General features: G+C 37.9%; 1 protein-coding gene across 2 annotated transcripts in view; it reads right to left on the bottom strand.

Annotated features, from left to right (window-relative positions):
- Nucleotides 1–1,288: 1,288 nt before the first annotated feature.
- Nucleotides 1,289–19,311, bottom strand: part of LOC137335193 (disks large-associated protein 4-like) — a 152,010-nt gene continuing 133,987 nt past the window's right edge. For both annotated transcript variants that reach the window (XM_068000392.1, XM_068000393.1), the window contains 6 exons: nucleotides 16,969–17,339; nucleotides 14,180–14,271; nucleotides 12,682–13,097; nucleotides 8,770–8,861; nucleotides 4,239–4,391; nucleotides 1,289–2,512 (listed from right to left, as the gene is read on the bottom strand). In XM_068000392.1, the coding sequence (XP_067856493.1) occupies nucleotides 2,294–2,512; nucleotides 4,239–4,391; nucleotides 8,770–8,861; nucleotides 12,682–13,097; nucleotides 14,180–14,271; nucleotides 16,969–17,339 (1,343 nt within the window). In that variant the 3' untranslated portion in view covers nucleotides 1,289–2,293. The remainder of the gene's footprint in view (nucleotides 2,513–4,238; nucleotides 4,392–8,769; nucleotides 8,862–12,681; nucleotides 13,098–14,179; nucleotides 14,272–16,968; nucleotides 17,340–19,311) is intronic.

Raw genomic sequence — 19,311 nt, forward strand, 5'->3', positions numbered from 1 at the left:
AAGTAAACCAAAAGGTAAAAGAAAGTGCCCTAACCAACATCACTACCTGATACATACGCTATTTCAGTTGACATATAAAGCCTTTACAAAAAGTTTATTCTTGGTTGTAGTTGCCAAAGCTGCTGGATTTTTTGTTCAAAAATTAGGTGGCAACACAATTTCCAATATCATTGGGATTTCTTAATTAAGGTTATACTACAAAGTTTGAGTATCACATACTTCTGTTAAATACAATTTAAGCAGACCAACAAAAATATTATCGATAGTATATTCAATTAAAAATAGGAATGATTCATACTTAATCATTTTTAGCTACAGCCCCATGTGTTCTCGGAATGTGAAGGACCCTAGTAGCAGTAAAACACTTCTGAAAATGATTATGAACCACTCCTTTGGTATTCTTCAATTACAGTAAAATGTCAGCTGTTCAGTTTCTACTGCACTATCATAACTTCATAAAAACGGTTGGATATATATGCATAATGTTTTGGCAAGTAGCTAAGTCTTATAAGAGCAGAGCTGAGGAACATGGTTCAGATGAGGTGCAACAGCTGTCTTGATGTTAGAGACGAAAGACTGTTTACAGGTTACTGTATGCAGACGTCTCAGAGTCAGGAGTCACAGAGAGCTGGAAACAGCATTCTGGGATTATTTAAAAACATACCAGATAGAAAATCATAGTGAGCATTAAATTGGTGGAATTATGGCATTCTATGGATGCATATTTTATCTGAAAAAGTACCATCACTCCTATAAATGAAAGACTATTACAAAGAAACTGAAGCTTGAAGGCAACTTTGCCTCCAGACATCTCTTTATGGAAAATATGTTTTTTTTTTAAAAAAAGTCCACTAACAATGATAGTGTGATCATTATTGATGAGTAACAAATCTCATCTATCTCTAGTCATTCGTGATCTTGTCCTGATGCATTCAAGCTTGGGCACAAGTGCAAATAATCAATTTCTCAGATGAGAAAAGCATGAGTCACCATTCAAAATAACCAATACACATTTACCATAGTTGCATTATAACCAAACAAGATTTCAAATATTGTGGATTTTTGAAATTAAAATCATTTGTTCATGGGTTTAATGTTTAAGTAATGGCATCTTCAATGTTCAAAAAGTAATTACTTTTTCTGCTAAAAGCCATTACTAAAAGAAAAAGAATGAGAACATGGTCAACAAACATTTGGCAATCTTCTAAACACGACACTGTGCAAAATGGAGATGGAGTAATGGAGAATACTACACAATAGAAAGTATATTTGGACAAAAGCTATTAGGTAGTGCTTATTTCATGTTTTTATGAAAGTTCACCAGCTTTTTTTCTTTGAACAGGACACTTGCACCCAACAGGATTCTTAAGTCAGTCAAAACACTTAATGATTTTCTCCATAATTTATCTTCATTTGTATGCTTAAAATTTTAACTAGTTATCTACATATAAACAACCACTTTAAGCTACTACTAGATTCAGGAAGTAACCATAACAAATGAGACAAATACTTTTAAAATTTTGGCTGCAAAATCCAAGAACACATCCTAAAAGGTTCTAATACCAGATCGGTTTTGATAAAACCTTTTTTTGTATGTGCTTGTTTCATAAAATGATTCTACGATTCGGAATAGTTTTTTGTGTCACTTCTGTACATTTGAAAAAATGTGAGAACATTTAAATGCTCTATTGCTTTGCTCTACTGAATGGTAGAGGAGTTTTACATCATTTTACAGCAGCACTCTAAATTTACAGAGCCAATGGAAGCATATTCTGAAAAGCTATAGTTTCTGCAAATGAACTACATGAATACATTTCTTAGAACAAAAGTAGTAACAACCCAATAAAATTGAGCTCAGGTTTTGTTATTCAAAGAAACTTCATCTTCCTTCAAATTTTCATCAGCTAAATTAATGAAAAATCATTGATGTACTTTTTCCAAAATAAGCCAGTCCTTTTCCTGTATATGCTAGAGAAAAACACAATTTGCTATTGAGGCATAAATGGTACACAAAGCAATTTGTTTACTGTACAGAAAAGTTAACTGTGATGGATAAGACAAAGCCATGCAAATGATAGAGAAGCATGGCAACCAATGTACACATTGCTGATGAGATATCAGATTTAACATTTAGAAAGAAAGGATTTTAATAGTCTGACGTTGAATAGCAATGCCATATATACTAATAAACATTGCATTCTATTATTTGATGCTTAAAGTTGCTTGTAGAATTAACACAGACTGCTGAAGTTTTAAAGTTGGCCCAAAATGTATACAAAAGATCTACTCCAATTCACAGCCGGGTCTGTGCCTCAGGGACATATATCTCAATACTATCTGCGCTCTCTGTTGCAGAGTTCTGCCGTACAGATGCAGCTCGCTTAGCTGCCATTAATCGCTTGCGAGCTTCCTGGCGTTGCTTATCTGCTGAATCGGTCAGTTTCTCACGATTTAAAGGAGCCTTAGCCTTTGCTGGTTTCTTTGGCACTGGAGGAGGCAGCTTTTTCTCTTCCTTGGGAGAAAAAAAAAGCAGATATTAGAATGGATGCTGTTATCCAAATCAAGATGACAGTTTGCTGTTTTAGAATCATGTACGAAAAGGTTTCCCAGGATTTGTTGTTATATAATTTGCCCCAATTCTATTAGACTTAGCTGCTAACAGAAGCACTGAAATCAGCAACAATTCTGTAATATAAATGCAGCCCCTGTCCCCCCATCTCAAATATAGATGGGAGCACCACCAATACCAGAGGCAGAAAACAAACAATGCCACCACTAGGTAAAGCTAGGTTGTGAAACTGCTTAACTACCACTCATCTACAGAGTATCCCCAGCAATTGTGGAAGACATCCAATCAAATGAACAGAGTTTTCAGAACTTCCAAAACAGCATGAGAAAAGCTGGTTTCACATCATCATTTCTTAGGATGCATTTACAACACAAGTTTAACATTGATGCAAAATGGTTCCAGCTTATGCAGTGCAAATTCAGTGTTGGGCCCCGACTTGAGTGCAGTGTGACACTTCCTCCTCTAGGAGTCTCGCTCCATTTTGCTCTGGAAAGAGGTCAGGTCCCGACTGGATTTAGGCTGCATTTCCACTAAAAATTAATGTTTGTGCCTTGGAGCATTTCAAGTGCCTAGTAGTGACTGAAAACAAAATACTGAAATAAAAATAGAAAACACTGGAAACTTTTGAAGTCAATGATGATTTGTGGTTCTGAAAAAAAGTCACTGACCTGAAATGTTAACCCTACCAGATGCTGCCTGACCTGCTGAGTGTTTCCAGCATTTTCTGTTTTAAACTAAGTAACATCATTTTTATTTCAAAAGAATGTGAAACTTTGTTGAAAAGTTAAAAACCAGGAGTATGGAATTAATTGCCACATTTTGATCAGTTTTGCTGTAAAATAATTATTCAGTGTGTATTGTACCACATCTCTGCAAACCATATATCTAGTATGAATGAATCTGTGCAGATAGGATGGAAAATCATGTTTCCAATAAACCTATACTATTGAATAGGTTTTCAATTTCATAATGCAACAAACAGGTTAAAATATAGACAAGGTTAGGATTTTTTGAGGAAGAACTTTAGATGTAAACTATTTAGCCAGTATACAATATCTCCAGCCAGGAGAGTTACTTAATGATTGGCAGCTTAGGCCTGGCATCCAGTAATGAAAAGGATTTGGCTCTCTGTTTAATCACTAGTTGACAAAGCCCATAGCTTATATCAGCTGCACATGAACTGAACCTCACTTCAACCTAAAATGACAATTCTTCTCTGTGGTGTCACAGTATGGTGATCTGCTAGTTAATGGGTGGGTATTTTTTGGTGAATGCTTATCAAGCCATATGAAAGTTCCATCTCTATGACTTGGGAGAGGAATACTTATGCTACAACAGAAGTGTCAGGTCATTTATACCACAAACGAAGTCAATTTGAAGACAAACCACCATACAAGTCTCAATCCCCTCGCCCTCCCCCCCCGAAATTATAAAAGAATCTACAGACCAAGTTAAACTCAAGTGTACATATTAATTTGCATTTCTTTAGAATACATTTTCTGAAACATCTATTATAAAACATAAGAATTGCCTGTATATTTATACCTTACCATGGAGCATTTCTCCACAGAGTAATCTCTATATTGGCACAGAAATACCTCAATCTTCAAAGGATTATACCATTAATTAGTTATCACTCCCCAAATTATTAGATAAAACGATAACTTACCTTCTTTTCTGGCATGTCAACAAGTTGCCAGTCATTAGTCTTAAGATGATAAAGTTCATCAAATTTCAAACTAATGTCTTCAATGGAAAGCTGCAGCATATCCCAAAAGCCAGCTAAATCTTGTGCGGTAGGTCGTGGGTTTGCATTTTGGTTCTACAAAAGCACAAACAGCAAAAGTGACAAATCAATCTGAATTATGAAGAGAAATATGCTCTTAAATTGCTGCTCCACTCCATTTTGACTGATTTTTCTCCTCCGTTCCTGACTAATGCTGGAGCACAGTTTCATAAGCAACATTTCAGTACCTTGCCCCAATGGGCATTTTTCATGTGCAAGCATCAGCAGAGAATTTAATTGTGAGTGGTTTTGCACTTGAGCCCAGTCCTGCCTCATCATACTTGTACACTGAGCAGCAGAGGAAACTACAACATTCCAGAGGAGTAATCCAAGCTGATTTGCCCCTTTGTAGCCAGTATTGAGGGGTCATCAATTAAAAACTATCAGAGTGAGGAGAGGTAAGGAGAAATTTCTTTACACAGAAAAAGAGGATGGAATGCTTTGTCACAGGGAGTGGTTAAGGTCAGAGATCATTGCATTTTTAAAGGGAAAATTGGATAGATATTTGAGGCCAACTGTAGCAACCTTATTATCCACATGACTCAAGAAAGCCATGAATGAAACAGGAGAATCATCTCCATGACTCAGATCAGACTAGCTAATGAATTTGTCCACACAGCAATCATGCAGCTGTCTCTATTGGTTTTATCTACTTTGCATATACAATACTTATTTCAGCTCAAAATCTTTTGGAATACTGTTTCTCTCTTCAAATCAAGTGATCTTTGAAGTATCAGACAATCTAATCAATCCCACAGGTAAAATTAAAAACAAAAAGTCTGTTCTAAATTTCCCTTCCCACACACTACACAGCAATCCTCCACAGAGTTGGTGTCCAGTTTTCTGACTACAACAATGTGTAAAATGAAGGCAAAACAGGATTGCATCAATATTTTAACAATAAATTCAATGTACTTGAGATTAAAAACTACTTTGAACATGTAATGCTAGTTTTGTTCTTGCAATACCCAATAATAACAGAAAACACCATACGCTTGGAAAAAGTCCCAAAGGGAAGAGCTTAGAAAAGCTAAAATACAAAGAACTTCAAAAGAAACAATGAGAAATTAATAGACCTAAAGAGAGTAATCCACCCTTCTTCATTCATTCTCCAAATGTCATGAATAATGTTGCCAATTTAGGACAATTTTGGAAGATGAGGGATTAGTATTAAGGCAGGAGTAGGCACAGTTCGGCCAAAGTGCACAATCAGTCTCAGTAATGTTGAGTAAAATTCCGAAGTACTATAAGTGTCCTGTAGGGGTCACCCAATATACTTGAAACTAGGTCACAGAATGGCTGCTGTTATTGTAGAACAGGCATTTTACAAAGAGGAAAGAAAGATGTGAATGTAGGGAGATCATTCACTGCAGCAATGTGAAGTATAGTTCAACAGTCTCAGCAATTCCTTTGTTCAGAAAGTCTGTACAGGAAGGTTAAGTTCCATTGGATACAAGTATTTTTTTTTGAATTAGGAATAGTGAGCTTGCCTCATACAAACACTGAGCATGTGTTCTATTTACTAAGTATTAATAATATATTAATTTCCTGACACATTTATGCAGAAGAGGAAGAGAAAAAAAGTGCTGAATTCTCAAACACCACACAAGAGCTGCTCTTGATGGCAGAGCAAGCAGACGGTGAATGTACACATGCTCGGATGTTGGAACGGTCACAAAAGCAGTTTTCCATATCTGTACTTTCATATTAATTAAAGATACATGCCCAATGCCAGATTCAGATTCCACTTTGAGGTGGTCCACTTTCTAGTCAGGGTCCATGGAGGTAACTTTTAACTTCCGTGGAGCCGGGGGTAGATAACTGGCAGTATCAGATCGGCCACACATTATCCACCTGCCCGATTTTCCTTTCCACTGACTTCACACTCCCCTTTTCAGTTATGACATCTTGACATGATGCTCCTTTTACAAGCAAATTTTTTATATATCTACACAATATACACATACATACATACATATACAGTGTTTGTGGAGGGGAAGGAATAGATATCAGTGCAGACTTGATTTCCAAGAAATAGTACTTTAGCTGATGTATCAAACAAAATACAAGTCTGCAGCTTGGCAGTTTGTGTTTCTTACCCTGCCCCCTTGCCATGCAGTGGTAGAGAGAACAGGGAAAATCTATTGTGCAACTGCATGTATTTTTTCAGCTCAATTACAAAAGACAACTGTTCAGCAAACATGAGCTCTTTGAACTGACAGAGCCTCCTCCTCAAACCCTCCTTAGAACTTGATAAACAATATTTTCAGAAAAAGGCATTAGCTGCAAAGAAAGGGCTTCTTGTTGTGGATGGAAAGTTCAAAGCAGGGTTTTATTTAAATTAAGAGATTTTGAAAAACTGCAAAGTCAGACTCAAACCTCATTAAGTTAGAAGCAATTTAAGCATACACACCTATGGTACTCAGAAAAAAATGCACTTGGCACCAGCAAGAATATGACGTGGCAGCAGAAGAGGGGGTGCAGTGGCTCAATATGGTATAGATAAGCACCATTAAAGTCAGTTTTTATCACTAATTTTTTTTTAAAAACATGTTTCTAGGGTGTTTTTCAGGTTCTATTTTTAGCATCAAAAATCAAGAGAAAAATCATAGAAAAAGTGCACCCCAAAGAACCTATTTAAATTTGGAAATCATCAGCGCAAGTCAGTTTTTACTTGGAACTTCGCTAAGACCCAGGAAAGTCAAGGCAGGGTCTAAATATGGTAGTTAAGCTAATTGAGAACCCATAACTATTTGCACAATTCACAACCACTTTAATGGGCATAATGGCAGTTCTCAAGTTTTTTTAAATTCTGTTAATTTAAAAAAAAATCTTTTGATGCAGACACTACTGTGGGCAAGAACAGAAACTTAGTTTGATTGAAAATAAATTTGGATACACCTAAAAATGATAAGGGTTGTAAATTGGTGCCTTTCACATTTCTCTCCTAACTCCCCTTGTGCCCTGTCTGAGCTCATCTCATCCATGAGACCCATTTCCTGCTCTCTTGACCCCATTCCTACTAAATTGCTGACCACCCAACTTCCTTTCCTGGCACCCATGCTGGCTGACACTGTAAATGGTTCCCTCTCTTTAGGTACTGTCCCTTCCATTTCAAAACCCCTCCTCAAAAAAATCAACTCTCGACCTCTCTGTCCTTGCAAACTACCGCCTCATCAGCAATCTCCCATTCTTCTCCAAAGTTCTTGTTGTTGCCTCCCAAATTCGTAGTCGTCTTTTCCACAACTTCCTGCTTGAGTCTCTCCAGTTTAATTTTCAGTATGATGAACAAGGAGAACTCGGGGGGGGTTTCCTCACAAAACATGGAAAGAATTTGTTTTTGATAATCCCCCCAAAACTCTGGGAATTTATAGTGTAAATTGGCAGAAGCCAACTTTATGATCCTTAGATATGGAAAGGGAATTTGTGCATTTCATTGGATTATTTGGTTTACACATGGTCAGTAGAGGTTGTGAATTTAAAAGTAATATACTATTTTAAAAACTGACATGGTTTTAATGCTATAAATGATGTTTCTGCACTCCCCCACACCGATTTTCTCCCCTGCTCTTGAAGATTAGATTCAGAATGCTTCCAGAAGAGCTTGTCAAACTTTGTTACCTCATCCAAGTGGCCATTTATCATGCATAAGCCCAGATAACAATTGTCAATGGACTATTCCTCTATGGTGTCATCATGGCCAAGACCCCAATCCTATCTTCACCCAAAAAGTACATGTGCTTACTTTCCATCAGGTTTCACTGAATGATAATCAACAATGGGAATCTTTGCTGATTTCCCCTCATTCCTAGCCTGGGGACTGTGAGGCAGACATTCCCTCCTCCTTTCCCCCCACTCCAACTCTCTGCTGAGATTAGTTAACAATTGTAAACAATTTTACAACACCAAGTTATAGTCCAACGATTTTATTTTTAATCCCACAAGCTTTCGGGGGCTTTCCCCTTCCTCAGGCGGTGTGGAAGTGACTTCCACACCGTCACTTCCACACCGCCTGAGGAAGGGGAAAGCCCCCGAAAGCTTGTGGGATTAAAAATAAAATCGTTGGACTATAACTTGGTGTTGTAAAATTGTTTACAATTGTTAACCCCAGTCCATCACCGGCATCTCCACATCATCGAGATTAGTTAATGCAGCACAGAACAAAGATCTTCCTGCTCAGTATAGCTCAGCACCACGCTAGGTGCAGAATTTACCCACTGAGCCATTGGGAAAGTCTATAAATAAAACTTATAAAGCACTGAAATTTGTAACCTGCCATTATTGCTATTACACACTGAATTAGGTATTGTAAATGACAAGTCATTCAGTATTCTATCCTATGCTTTGCAATTAGAAAGCATGCCAATTATTACCATTAGCTTCAAATTATTCATGACAAGTAAGATGTATATACCAGATTTTGCTCGCAGAGACCATGGAATTGCTGTAATTTCTGAGACATCAAAAGCTGTGCACTTCCTACTGCACTCCGGATTTTTCCTAGGACTAACAGAAAAAAACAGATGAACATTTTCCATGTGCAGGACTAATCACATTCTGAATCTTACAGAAATAATTTTATCCTGGGCAATGAATAAAAAAGATAAAATGAAAAATCTGTAGAAAGATCAGGCAAGAAAGCAACAGCCAAATCAAAGGAATTCAAATTAATTTCAGTGAGGTACATCACTGTAACAAAAAGTAACTCCCTCACTTGGAAGTTTTCCACTTCTTTCCCTTCAACATCTGAAGATCAGTCACCAAATTCTGCTGTTCTACCTACCTTCTATTCTACATAGCTTCCTGTTATGTCCATTTCACTTGTACATTAAAATACTAAACATCTTCCTGCCACTTCCTGCAATGATTAAGAGGATGAGAACAGCTATGGAGTAGTTCCAGAAATACTCTTCATTCCTCCAGCTAGAAGTTCTGCGCCCTATGCTTAGACCCTGAAGGCATCACCTACTTCAAGGATAGTAGAGGTGACACTGATCCAGCTTCCTTCTAGAGAAAGTGAACACAGTTGTAAGTAATCTGAACCTAAAAATGCTTAGTGATACAGTATAGTAGTGGTGAAAACAAACAGTAATACATCAGTATTGAAAAGACAGTACCGGTACCACACCAGTGCCATCTGCAAATTATTTTCTTGCCAAGTGTGCAGTTCGGACCAAATATATCTAAATTTGTTAAAATACTGTTTATCTAGTACCAGCTGCTGTGAAGATATTCCAAATTTTTGCAGTGGAGATAAAATCTAACGATAATGCACTTGTATAAGTATACTCGTGTTGTGGATCTCCTCAAATCTAAATTCTGGCCCTGTGGGCAGCAGGACCCCAGAACAGAGAAACAAATTTAATTTACAGTGCAGGTACACAATATTGTTTTAATAATTTAGATTTTTACTATGGAAAAATTATACTTTTGCATTGAATGCAATGAGGAAAAAAATGTAACTGGTCTGTTTTATCTACAAAATATTACAGATCTGAACTAGAAGGTCTAACTCCCATATTTTCCAATTACCATATCAGTATCAGACTTACACAAGTAAATATTGTATTATAACATTTGGAAAAAATCAATTCAAACACCTAAAATATAGGATAAGGATAACAAAGAGGTTGCTTTAATTTTACATTCAGAAAAATATAACAAAGCTACATTAAATGAAAAATTTCAGATAAACCTGTCATTTGTGTGACCAGCTACGAGCAATTTGATGAAAAGAACAAAAGGAGTTTTCAGTTCCACATAGCAAGAAAGCCTGTGAAATCACTGAACTCTTATAAATGGCATCTTCTGTTAATAAGGGTGAAACACGTTAGCACAGATTTTCCATTTGGTGTTATTTTAATGCCGCAGTAACCCATTTATTTACTGCAGGCATTTAAATATACAGATCAGAGAATCCAGCCTATTGATTCACAAAAGGCAAGTCCAAGAGCCAGGATGACAGTATACAGCAGATATTAATCACTAGCTAATTTTATCCCTCCCTCTTCTCTCCTGAAGGCGTATACTCCCTGCTATGATATAATTCCATTGGCACAGGTCATCCTCCAGTACCTTACACAAGTGCCGACTTTTCATATCCAAACCCTGTTAGGAAGTGTCATAACACCCAGCTTGCAGGGAGCACCACAGCCAAAACTGATCCCGTCCTCATTCAACGCCCAAATGCAGGCATTTTGTGGGGGGTGGGGGTACTGAGAAATTTGAGCTGATTAGAGAGAGCCAGCATGGATTTGTAAAGAGTAGGTCATGCCTAACGAACCTAATGGAATTTTTTGAGGAAGTAACTAAAATAGTAGACAGGGGAACATCTATGGATGTAGTTTATATGGACTTCCAGAAGGCATTCGATAAGGTTCCACATAACAGACTGTGAGCTAAAATTAAAGCTCATGGAATTGAAGGCAAATTATTGACCTGGTTAAGAGATTGGTTAGGCAGTAGAAGAGAGTGCAGGGATAATGGGTATGTACTCGAATTGGAAAGAAGTAACTAGTGATGTCCCACAAGAATCTGTGCTGGGGTCTCAACTATTCACTATATTTATTGATGACTTAGATAACACATTAGAGAGCCATATATCCAAGTTTGCCGATGACACAAAAATTGGTAGTGTAATTGGTAAGTCGTGAAGTCGGGTAAACAAAATTACAAAGAGACATTGATAGATTAAGTGAGTGGGCAAAACTGTGGCAGATGTAATTTCAATGCAGGCAAGTGTGAGGTCATCCATTTTGGACCAAAAAAGGACAGATCCGAGTAATTTTTAAATGGTGAAAAGCTAGAAACAGTGAAGGTCCAAAGGGATTTAGGGGTCCAGGTACACAGATCACTAAAATGTAGTGGTCAGGTACAAAAAATAATCAAAACGATTAGCCTTTATAACTAGAGGGTTAGAATATAAAGGGGAGGAAGTTTTGCTACAGCCTAGTTTATGTAATCTCTCCTCATAATTTAACCCTTGGAGCTATACCAAGCTCCGGTTAGACCACATCTGGAGAACTGTGTACATTTCTCAGGCACCACATCTTAGAAAGGATATATTGGCCTTGGAAGGAGTGCTGTGCAGATTCACCAGAATGTTACCAGGGCTCCAAGGGTTAAATTATGAGGAGAGATTACATAAACTAGGCTTGTATTCCCTGGTATATAGAAGACTAAGGGATGATTTGATTGAAGTTTTTAGGATTTTGAAAAGAATTGATAGGGTTGATAGAGAGAAACTTTTTCTGCTGATGGGGGAGTCTAGGACAAGGAGACATAACCTTAAAATCAGAGCCAGGCCATTCAGGAGAGAAGTTAGGAAACACTTCTTCATACAAAGGGTGGTACAAGTGTGGAACACTCTCCCACAAAACACAGTGGATGCTAGCTCAATTAATAATTTTAAATTTGAGATCGATATTTTTTTTTCTAGCCAAGGATATTAAGGGATATGGAGGCAAGGTAGGTGAATGGAGCTCAGATACAGATCAGCCATGATCTCATTGAACGGTGGAACAGGCTCGAGTGGTTGAAAGGCCTACTTCTGTTCCTACGTTCAGCAGTGGGAACCCAGGCTGATTTTTCTCTTACTCACCCAGGGGCTGAGGCCAACTGTAGCACTTCTACTGCTGGCATGACTGAGATAGGCTAACTCAGTACAGATCAAACATTGGACTTTCCTTATCTATATCACTTAGTTATGCAGTGAAGAAGCTAGACGATGCATCTGGGAAATCATATTTAAAGTTGAATTACTTGAAACATACTGTAAAACAAACAACCCTAAGTTGAACTTTATTCCATTCTTAAGACACTTAAGTCTGGTACATTAAACAGGATATTTCTTTACTTCATATTCGACTCTGCCACAAAGTACCATTGGGCATGGTGCTCACCAGATAAGAAATCGTTTGAGAGGAAGATGGGCCAGCATATTTAATGGAGCGATCAAGGTTAGGTATATAGGCAAAGCCTCACTTTCCTGAGTCTCATATTCCTCCCCCAGAACCCTTTGATCAAAACAACCTGGGTTAGGAACTGCATCCACTCAGTCGTGCCCAGTATCATTTCCAAGTCAGCTTTTCTCCCCTTGCACCCCCACTTCACCACAATAATACTTGATATTCAACTATGTTCACTATTAAAAAAGTGAACTATGAAGACAGTTTTTAAAAAAAAACGAGATATAGAATGGAGTATGAATGCAAGACTATACATCCATTTTTATTTCATCTTACAACAAACCAAGGACATGAAGTTAATTCTAATACTGATGGGGGGGGGGGGGATGAGGGTTAGTATTATTTTCCTATCAGTATACCTTCTTCAGATAGATTATTTTCTTTGGTTTCTTCCTCCATTTGATGACACCATCCTTCCATTCTTTCTTTCTCTGCTTGCAACAGTTTCAAGAACCAGTAGCCATCCCGACGACATGAAGTAGCATGCACTGGTTCGACAGGAAGATTGTTAGTAGATTCTAACCATGGCTCCGGTGGTGGTAAAGAGGATGGATCTAGGGCTGGGTCTAAGTTATCTCCATAAGCAAAAGCTTTATTTTTCGTCTGGGAGCCTTTCACATGCTGCCGTACTGCAGGTTCAGGATTTGAGACATTGTGATGCTGAGTTGAATCCGAAAGCTGATTGCTTTTGTCCTGGGATCCAGCAGTAGATTTACATTCCTGTGTATCAGAATCAGTTTCTTGTTTTGATGTCATGCTGCTGGAGCGGCTTAAGCTGTTTTAAGTAATGAGACAATGTTTAGAATTGTTTAGCTACTCCTTTTAACTGAGCCAACTGCAAAATTTAATGCAAGCTGATTTACAAGCAAATGCTTTAAAAAAGGGATACAATCTCCGTGAAAAACTGTCCAGCAAAGTTTACACATGTACTGAAACAACTTGGGCTGGAATTTGGTGAGCGGTGCCAGGCGTTTATTAGACTTGCATTTGCCCATCAGCACATTCTATGAGCATATTAAGACTATATCCTGACCGAGTTGGTAATTTGCTCTCTTACACAATCACTTGTTCATGTGTTTTCCCACTCCACTGCACTGCACTGCACATTTGCAGACTTAGTTACTTGATCAAAGGATACAGTATAGATACAAAGTTTAGCAAGTAAAGCAAAAGTAACAATCTAAAATATTCCTTCAGTATCCAGACAAATTGCAGTCAAACATTTTCTTTTCAGTTAACTAATAAGTTTTAAAAACACGATGGAATAAGACTGGCAATTTAACAGTTAATCCTCCTTCTGGCTATTTAATGTTATCCCTTCCTATTTTTGTGTGACTTTATATTTTCTAGCTTTTGCCAATACCACTTTAAAACTGGCTGAAACTAGAAAGGGGGTGAGAAAGGCTCAGGTAATCACCCTGCAATTTTAAGAGTCTGTTGTTGCCTCAGCAACTTATCCCCATTTCATGGCATGGCACACTTTCATCAACCCACTGCCCACGTGGCCAAAACATGGTTGAACTTTTTGAAAACATCTATGCAATATTTATGAATTTACTGAGTTATGGAATAAGATAGTTAATATTTACTAACTGGGACCTTGTTCTTTCAATCTCTATATAAACATGTTACAATGAAAATCCCTGCAAAGCAAGTTCACAATACCAGCAGTTAAAAAGGGAAAAATCAGACAAGGCAAAATGCTTGCTCAAAAGAAAGTCAACATGGAATGTTTCCAGGCTATTACAGAGTGCGAGCAGAGGGGGCTGGGAGAAGTAGATTAAATCAGCAAATGGGGTGGAGTATGCAGAAATGGTGAAGTTTTTAAAAACACATAGCTAAACTAATTTCACTCACTGCCACTCGTCTTCCACTTGTATTCCAATAGACTGGAACTTGTTGATAAGTTGAGAATCTTGTTCCTTAATTAAGTTCTGGGAACAGTCAACCTAAAAAGAAAGAAATCTCTACAAGTTATTGATGATAAAATTTGGCATTTGTCAATTCCATTTTATCCTGCAATTGTGTTCTAAATATTTAAACAGTGTAACTTGGTTTTAAATGAACTACAGTAAAATTGGTCTTATAAACCACCTGACAATCTGAGTGGGAAATGAATATAATGGCCCTCTCATGAAAAGTACTAAACTGGTATAGCCAGCTATGCACAATTACTACTACTGGTCAGCATCAATGAAACTGGCAAGAAATTTTCAGTATTAATTAACCTACCAACAATTGAGAAGGCTACAAATTTCTCTTGGTTTTAAAATCTTTGTTTGCAGTTTATAGACAAATATACTACTTGTAATTTTTTTTGTTCAAGACAATTGGTGGGTACGTCCTGTTAGAATGGGAGGATTTGCAAACTTTTAAATGCAGTTAACAACTGAACAATGGTGACTAAGATAGCAGTATGAAATAGTGACTGAAGGAACACCAACCCAATGCACACCTTAAAGGGATTTCACACAAAATAAAATGCACTCCCACACTTGCTTATTGGCGGCTTCGACTTGGAAAGCCAGAAAAAAGGAAAAAATAAGAATTTGGACTTGCAAGGATGGACACATTTAATTGTTGGAGGGAAAAAAAATGAACACTAAGCTGAAGAACTTTTGTCTGATGTAAAGCTACGAACTAGGGAATTTTTTGTTGTTGTTGAGGTACATAACCATAACGAGGCCTATACAGAACCCAGGTGAAGATTTGTGGGGGGTAGGGGTTGGGAGAGAGGGAGGTCATGTAGATTGCTTGGCTCTGAAGCTAAAAGATATTAAACAATGGCCCACATTTCCCTCATTTGGGTGATGTTGTGGAAGACAAATAAAGATGGAAGAATGCACAGTAAAACAGGAGTGCTAAAGATAGTGAGATTAGATATACCTTTTATTCTTGAAAGTATAACAAGAAAAACATTTTGGTACATTAGATAACCAAACATTGAAAAGTGTCATATTGTATGAATGGCAAACAAAACAATGGCAGCCTAAAAGATAGAGTACAAGCCCAAGGAAGTTATGGAACTGTTTATCTAACATGTAAGGGAAGGCCTGCAAATATCAATGTACTCTCAGGGACCCACTCCTGCGCTAACTTTTGAAAGGCAGTGTCAGCAAGCCAAAGGAAAGTGATGTTGTCTTTGCAGAAAGTATTATTAATATGCATCAATAGAAATAACATGCTAACAAGTCATCCAATTACAGAAATGTATGGAAATCTGATTAACCTATAAATCCCTTAGGGCTCATGGGCCACAGTTTAGAAACCTAAGCGGAGTTGTACGGCATAAGCTGGGAAGTGGAAGGAGTAACCAGAATGGTATTTGTCTGAAATCGATGACTTGGGAATAAGAACCAAGGCAACAAAATCTGTTCTTAGAATGAACTTGGGACACAATACAATTTTTTTCTAAAATCACAGCGAAACTGGAGATGTTGATATGGATCAGGATCAGTACTATGTTCTGACCCAAAAGACCATTAGGGAACAGGATTCCCGGTGCAGGCCAAGCCAAAAACATCAAAGAGTAATTATTTCATATTGAGTTAGGCTGGGGTTATAATGCCCTTACATAACTCAAACTTACTAGGAGACAGCTTTCTATAAAGGGTCTCGCAACTTTGGGCTTCAATATGCTTGGTAATTCCGTTGAGTTATACTGCCACTTTTACATTGATGCACATCCAAAGCACTTTGCACTGATGAAAAAGTAGCATTCTTGCACCCTTACAAAACAGAGCACCACCTAGTCAACTGAATCCAAACTTGTTTGCAGCATTCAAAAAAGAAACGGTTGTTGATCAACAGGAAGTAGTGATAATACCGGCTTGATGCCACAGCTGAAAACACTATGCTCCCTTTTATATTTGGTTCTCACCCATCAACAACAATTAGATTCCAAAATGCAACAGTTTAACAGGTCTTTCTCACAATCTATCAAAATTTTAACATTGCAGGCAAACCTTCAAACTGGCACTGTCTAGACCTAAATCTTTAATCCACGCACCAACAGGGAATTCTAAGGAGAGTGACAAAACAAAACGTGACATAGTAACAGGCATTGTGGTAAAAATGGAGCAGTACTCGTATCACGTACACCCAGACAGGAAGGAAGCATCTCAAACTACGTAAGCCCAAGAACCAGGATGGGGATGTTATGCCGTTGAGAGTCAGCCCCAACGCAATAACTTACCTCAAAGATTAGTGAACTTGCCCAGAGCCATAAAGGGGTATAATAGAAATATTAAATGTTAACAGGGTATAAATATCTAACAAGCCAGTAAGGAAAGCAAAGTAAAAAAGCAGACACAAAAGATAACACACACCCCCACATTCAAGTAGTTTATCAAATGTGGACACATTTCCCCTCCTGCGGCTACCCAACATCTTTAGTACAGGAACTATAATAGTACAGAAACAGTGTTTAAAAGTTTGTCAGATTTTTTGCAGACAAGTACAGCAACCGGTATGGAGGATCTACATACATCCAGTAGAATCTAAAAATAGTAAGAGCCAACATCATAAATTGTATTGCAAACTGTATATTTACTTTGCTCGACTGCTTGGAAACTGCACAAGTCTGAATTTACTGAAAAATATCCTGCACTGCACTTTTAACCTGAAAAATACCTGGCAGAAATTACCTGTATCCCTATAGAAGAAAGCTTTCTCTTTGGGGGAGGCTCCACCTTTGGGTCCTCAGTAACGAGCGGTCCCTTCTCAGTTGTCACTGTAGCATTTCGGTGTTGGTGTTGGTTCTCTAACTGTTCACGAATTGGAACACTGACGCTTCCTGCCTTAGTATTGTTCAGAGCCCTGGCACTATCCAAGCTGTCCGAAGAATTGCTGAGACCAGACTGACTGTTTATATCACTCTTGTGGTCCTGATTGTCGAGGTAGGTGTCTTGTGCTGATTCTGTGCTGCTCTGGACTGTAACTGAAATAAATGGTTTAGATGTGGTTCGCGGTGGAACTGGTGGAGGAGTCTTCTTATAAGTGGTTATGCACGATGACACTAGAGGGTGGAAAAGAGGGAAAAACAAAGAAAATTTAACATAAAATTTCATAATTGAGGTGTACCACCACAAAAGACATTTTTCTTACTGGAGAATTCCATGTTTGCTGATTAATTTCTACACATTGATGTGGTGGTGTATTTTGAATTATATTGGAACAAGTACACAGAATTGGAGGTAACCTTGTGACATGGGTCGGTAATTGGTTGGGAAGTAGGAGACAGAAAAAGGGAACATTCTTTGAATGGCAGGATGTGACAAGTGGTGCTCCCTAGAGATCTGTACTGGAGCCTCAGCTTTTCACCATATATATTGACTTGGATGAGAGATGTATATCCAAGTTTGCAGATGACACCAAGTTAGGAGGCACACTAAGTTGTGTAGATGGGAGCAGGAAATTACAAAAGGACGTTGACAAATTAAGTGAGCAGGCAAAGCAGTGGCAGTTGGGAGTTCATTGTGGGTATATGTGAGGTCATCCACTTTGCAGCTGAGAAACACAAATATTTTCTTAATGGGGAGAGACTAGGCACTGAGGAGGAGAAAAGGGATTTGGATGTCCATGTGCACAGATACAAAAATAATCAAAAAAGCTAATGGAATGTTGGCATTTGTCTCAAGGGGGTGGAATTCATAAGTGAGGAAGTGATGCTTCAGTTGTATAGACTTGGTCAGATCCCATCTGGAGTACTGTGTTCAGTTTTGGGCATCAAACCTTTGGAAACATATACTGGCCTTGAAGGGGGTACGGTGCAGATTCACCAGCATAAAACCAGGGCTAAAAGGGCTTAAATTATGAGGAGAGGTTGCATAAACTTGGCTTGTATTCCCTTGAGTTTAGACGGTTGAGGGGTGATCTAATCGAGGTATTTAAAATAATGACTTTTTTTAGCGTAGAGAGAAACTATTTCCTCTGGTGGGGAATGCAGAACAAGGGGGAATAATCTTAAAATTAGAGCTAGGCCATTTAGGAGCGAAATCAGGGAGCACTATTTCACTCAAGGGTAGTAGAAATCTGGAATCCTCTCCCCCAAAAGGCTGTGGATGCTGGATCAATAAAAATTTTCAAGATTGAGATCAATAGGTTTTTTATTAGCCAAGGGTATCAAGGAATATGGAGAAAATGCAGGTAAACTGAGTTGAGGTATAGATCAGCCATGATCCAATTAAATGGCAGAATAGGCTCAAAGGGCTGAATGGCCTCATCCTGTTCCTACAATTCCAAATCAAAAACTTGGACCTCCAGAATAAATTAAATTGTTGTGGATTAAAAAAAACAAAATAATCTTGATGGTTAGACTTCGGGTACAGTAAAACTTGCACAAAGTATTAACTACTTCGACGTGATGAGCATGAGTTACATGACTAAGCAAGAATGAAAGTTACAACAATAGAAATCACTTCTCTGCTTGGTAGTTGTTATACTTAGACAGGTTTTACCATACCGGTTTCATTTTATTAAAAAATGGATTTACCGTATTAACTCACATACAGGCCATTGTTTTATTTATAAAATAAATCAATGTTATGGTGTGGCCTTGATGGAAATTCATAAATTCTCTCTGCACCCCTCAGGGTGAAGGAGGGTTTAACTTTACACTGCTCCCTTTATATACAGATGGTCTATATGTAACTCAACACGGTATTTGCAGGATGGGAAAATAATCCTGTTGAAAGTGTCAGGTGAGACATCTCAAGTACTGTAAACCAAGGAGCTAAACCAGTTACTTGTATAGCTGCAAATCACCACAAAGACAATGTCAATTAAATTTCTTTAATTACCAATAGGAACTTGTCACTGAAATAAGGTCACCACCATATTTAAGGCATATTAGTTAGGGGACTGGTCCAAGTGTATCAGTGTAACACCTTTGTTTGGCTTCACATATGGTTGACTAAGCCTAACAGAAAAATAACAGTGTAATTAATTACTTGGGCAATACCAACACGTCAATATAGTGGCACCGCTTT

Source organism: Heptranchias perlo, chromosome 19 (assembly GCF_035084215.1).
Source record: "Heptranchias perlo isolate sHepPer1 chromosome 19, sHepPer1.hap1, whole genome shotgun sequence".
Lineage (NCBI taxonomy): Eukaryota > Metazoa > Chordata > Chondrichthyes > Hexanchiformes > Hexanchidae > Heptranchias > Heptranchias perlo.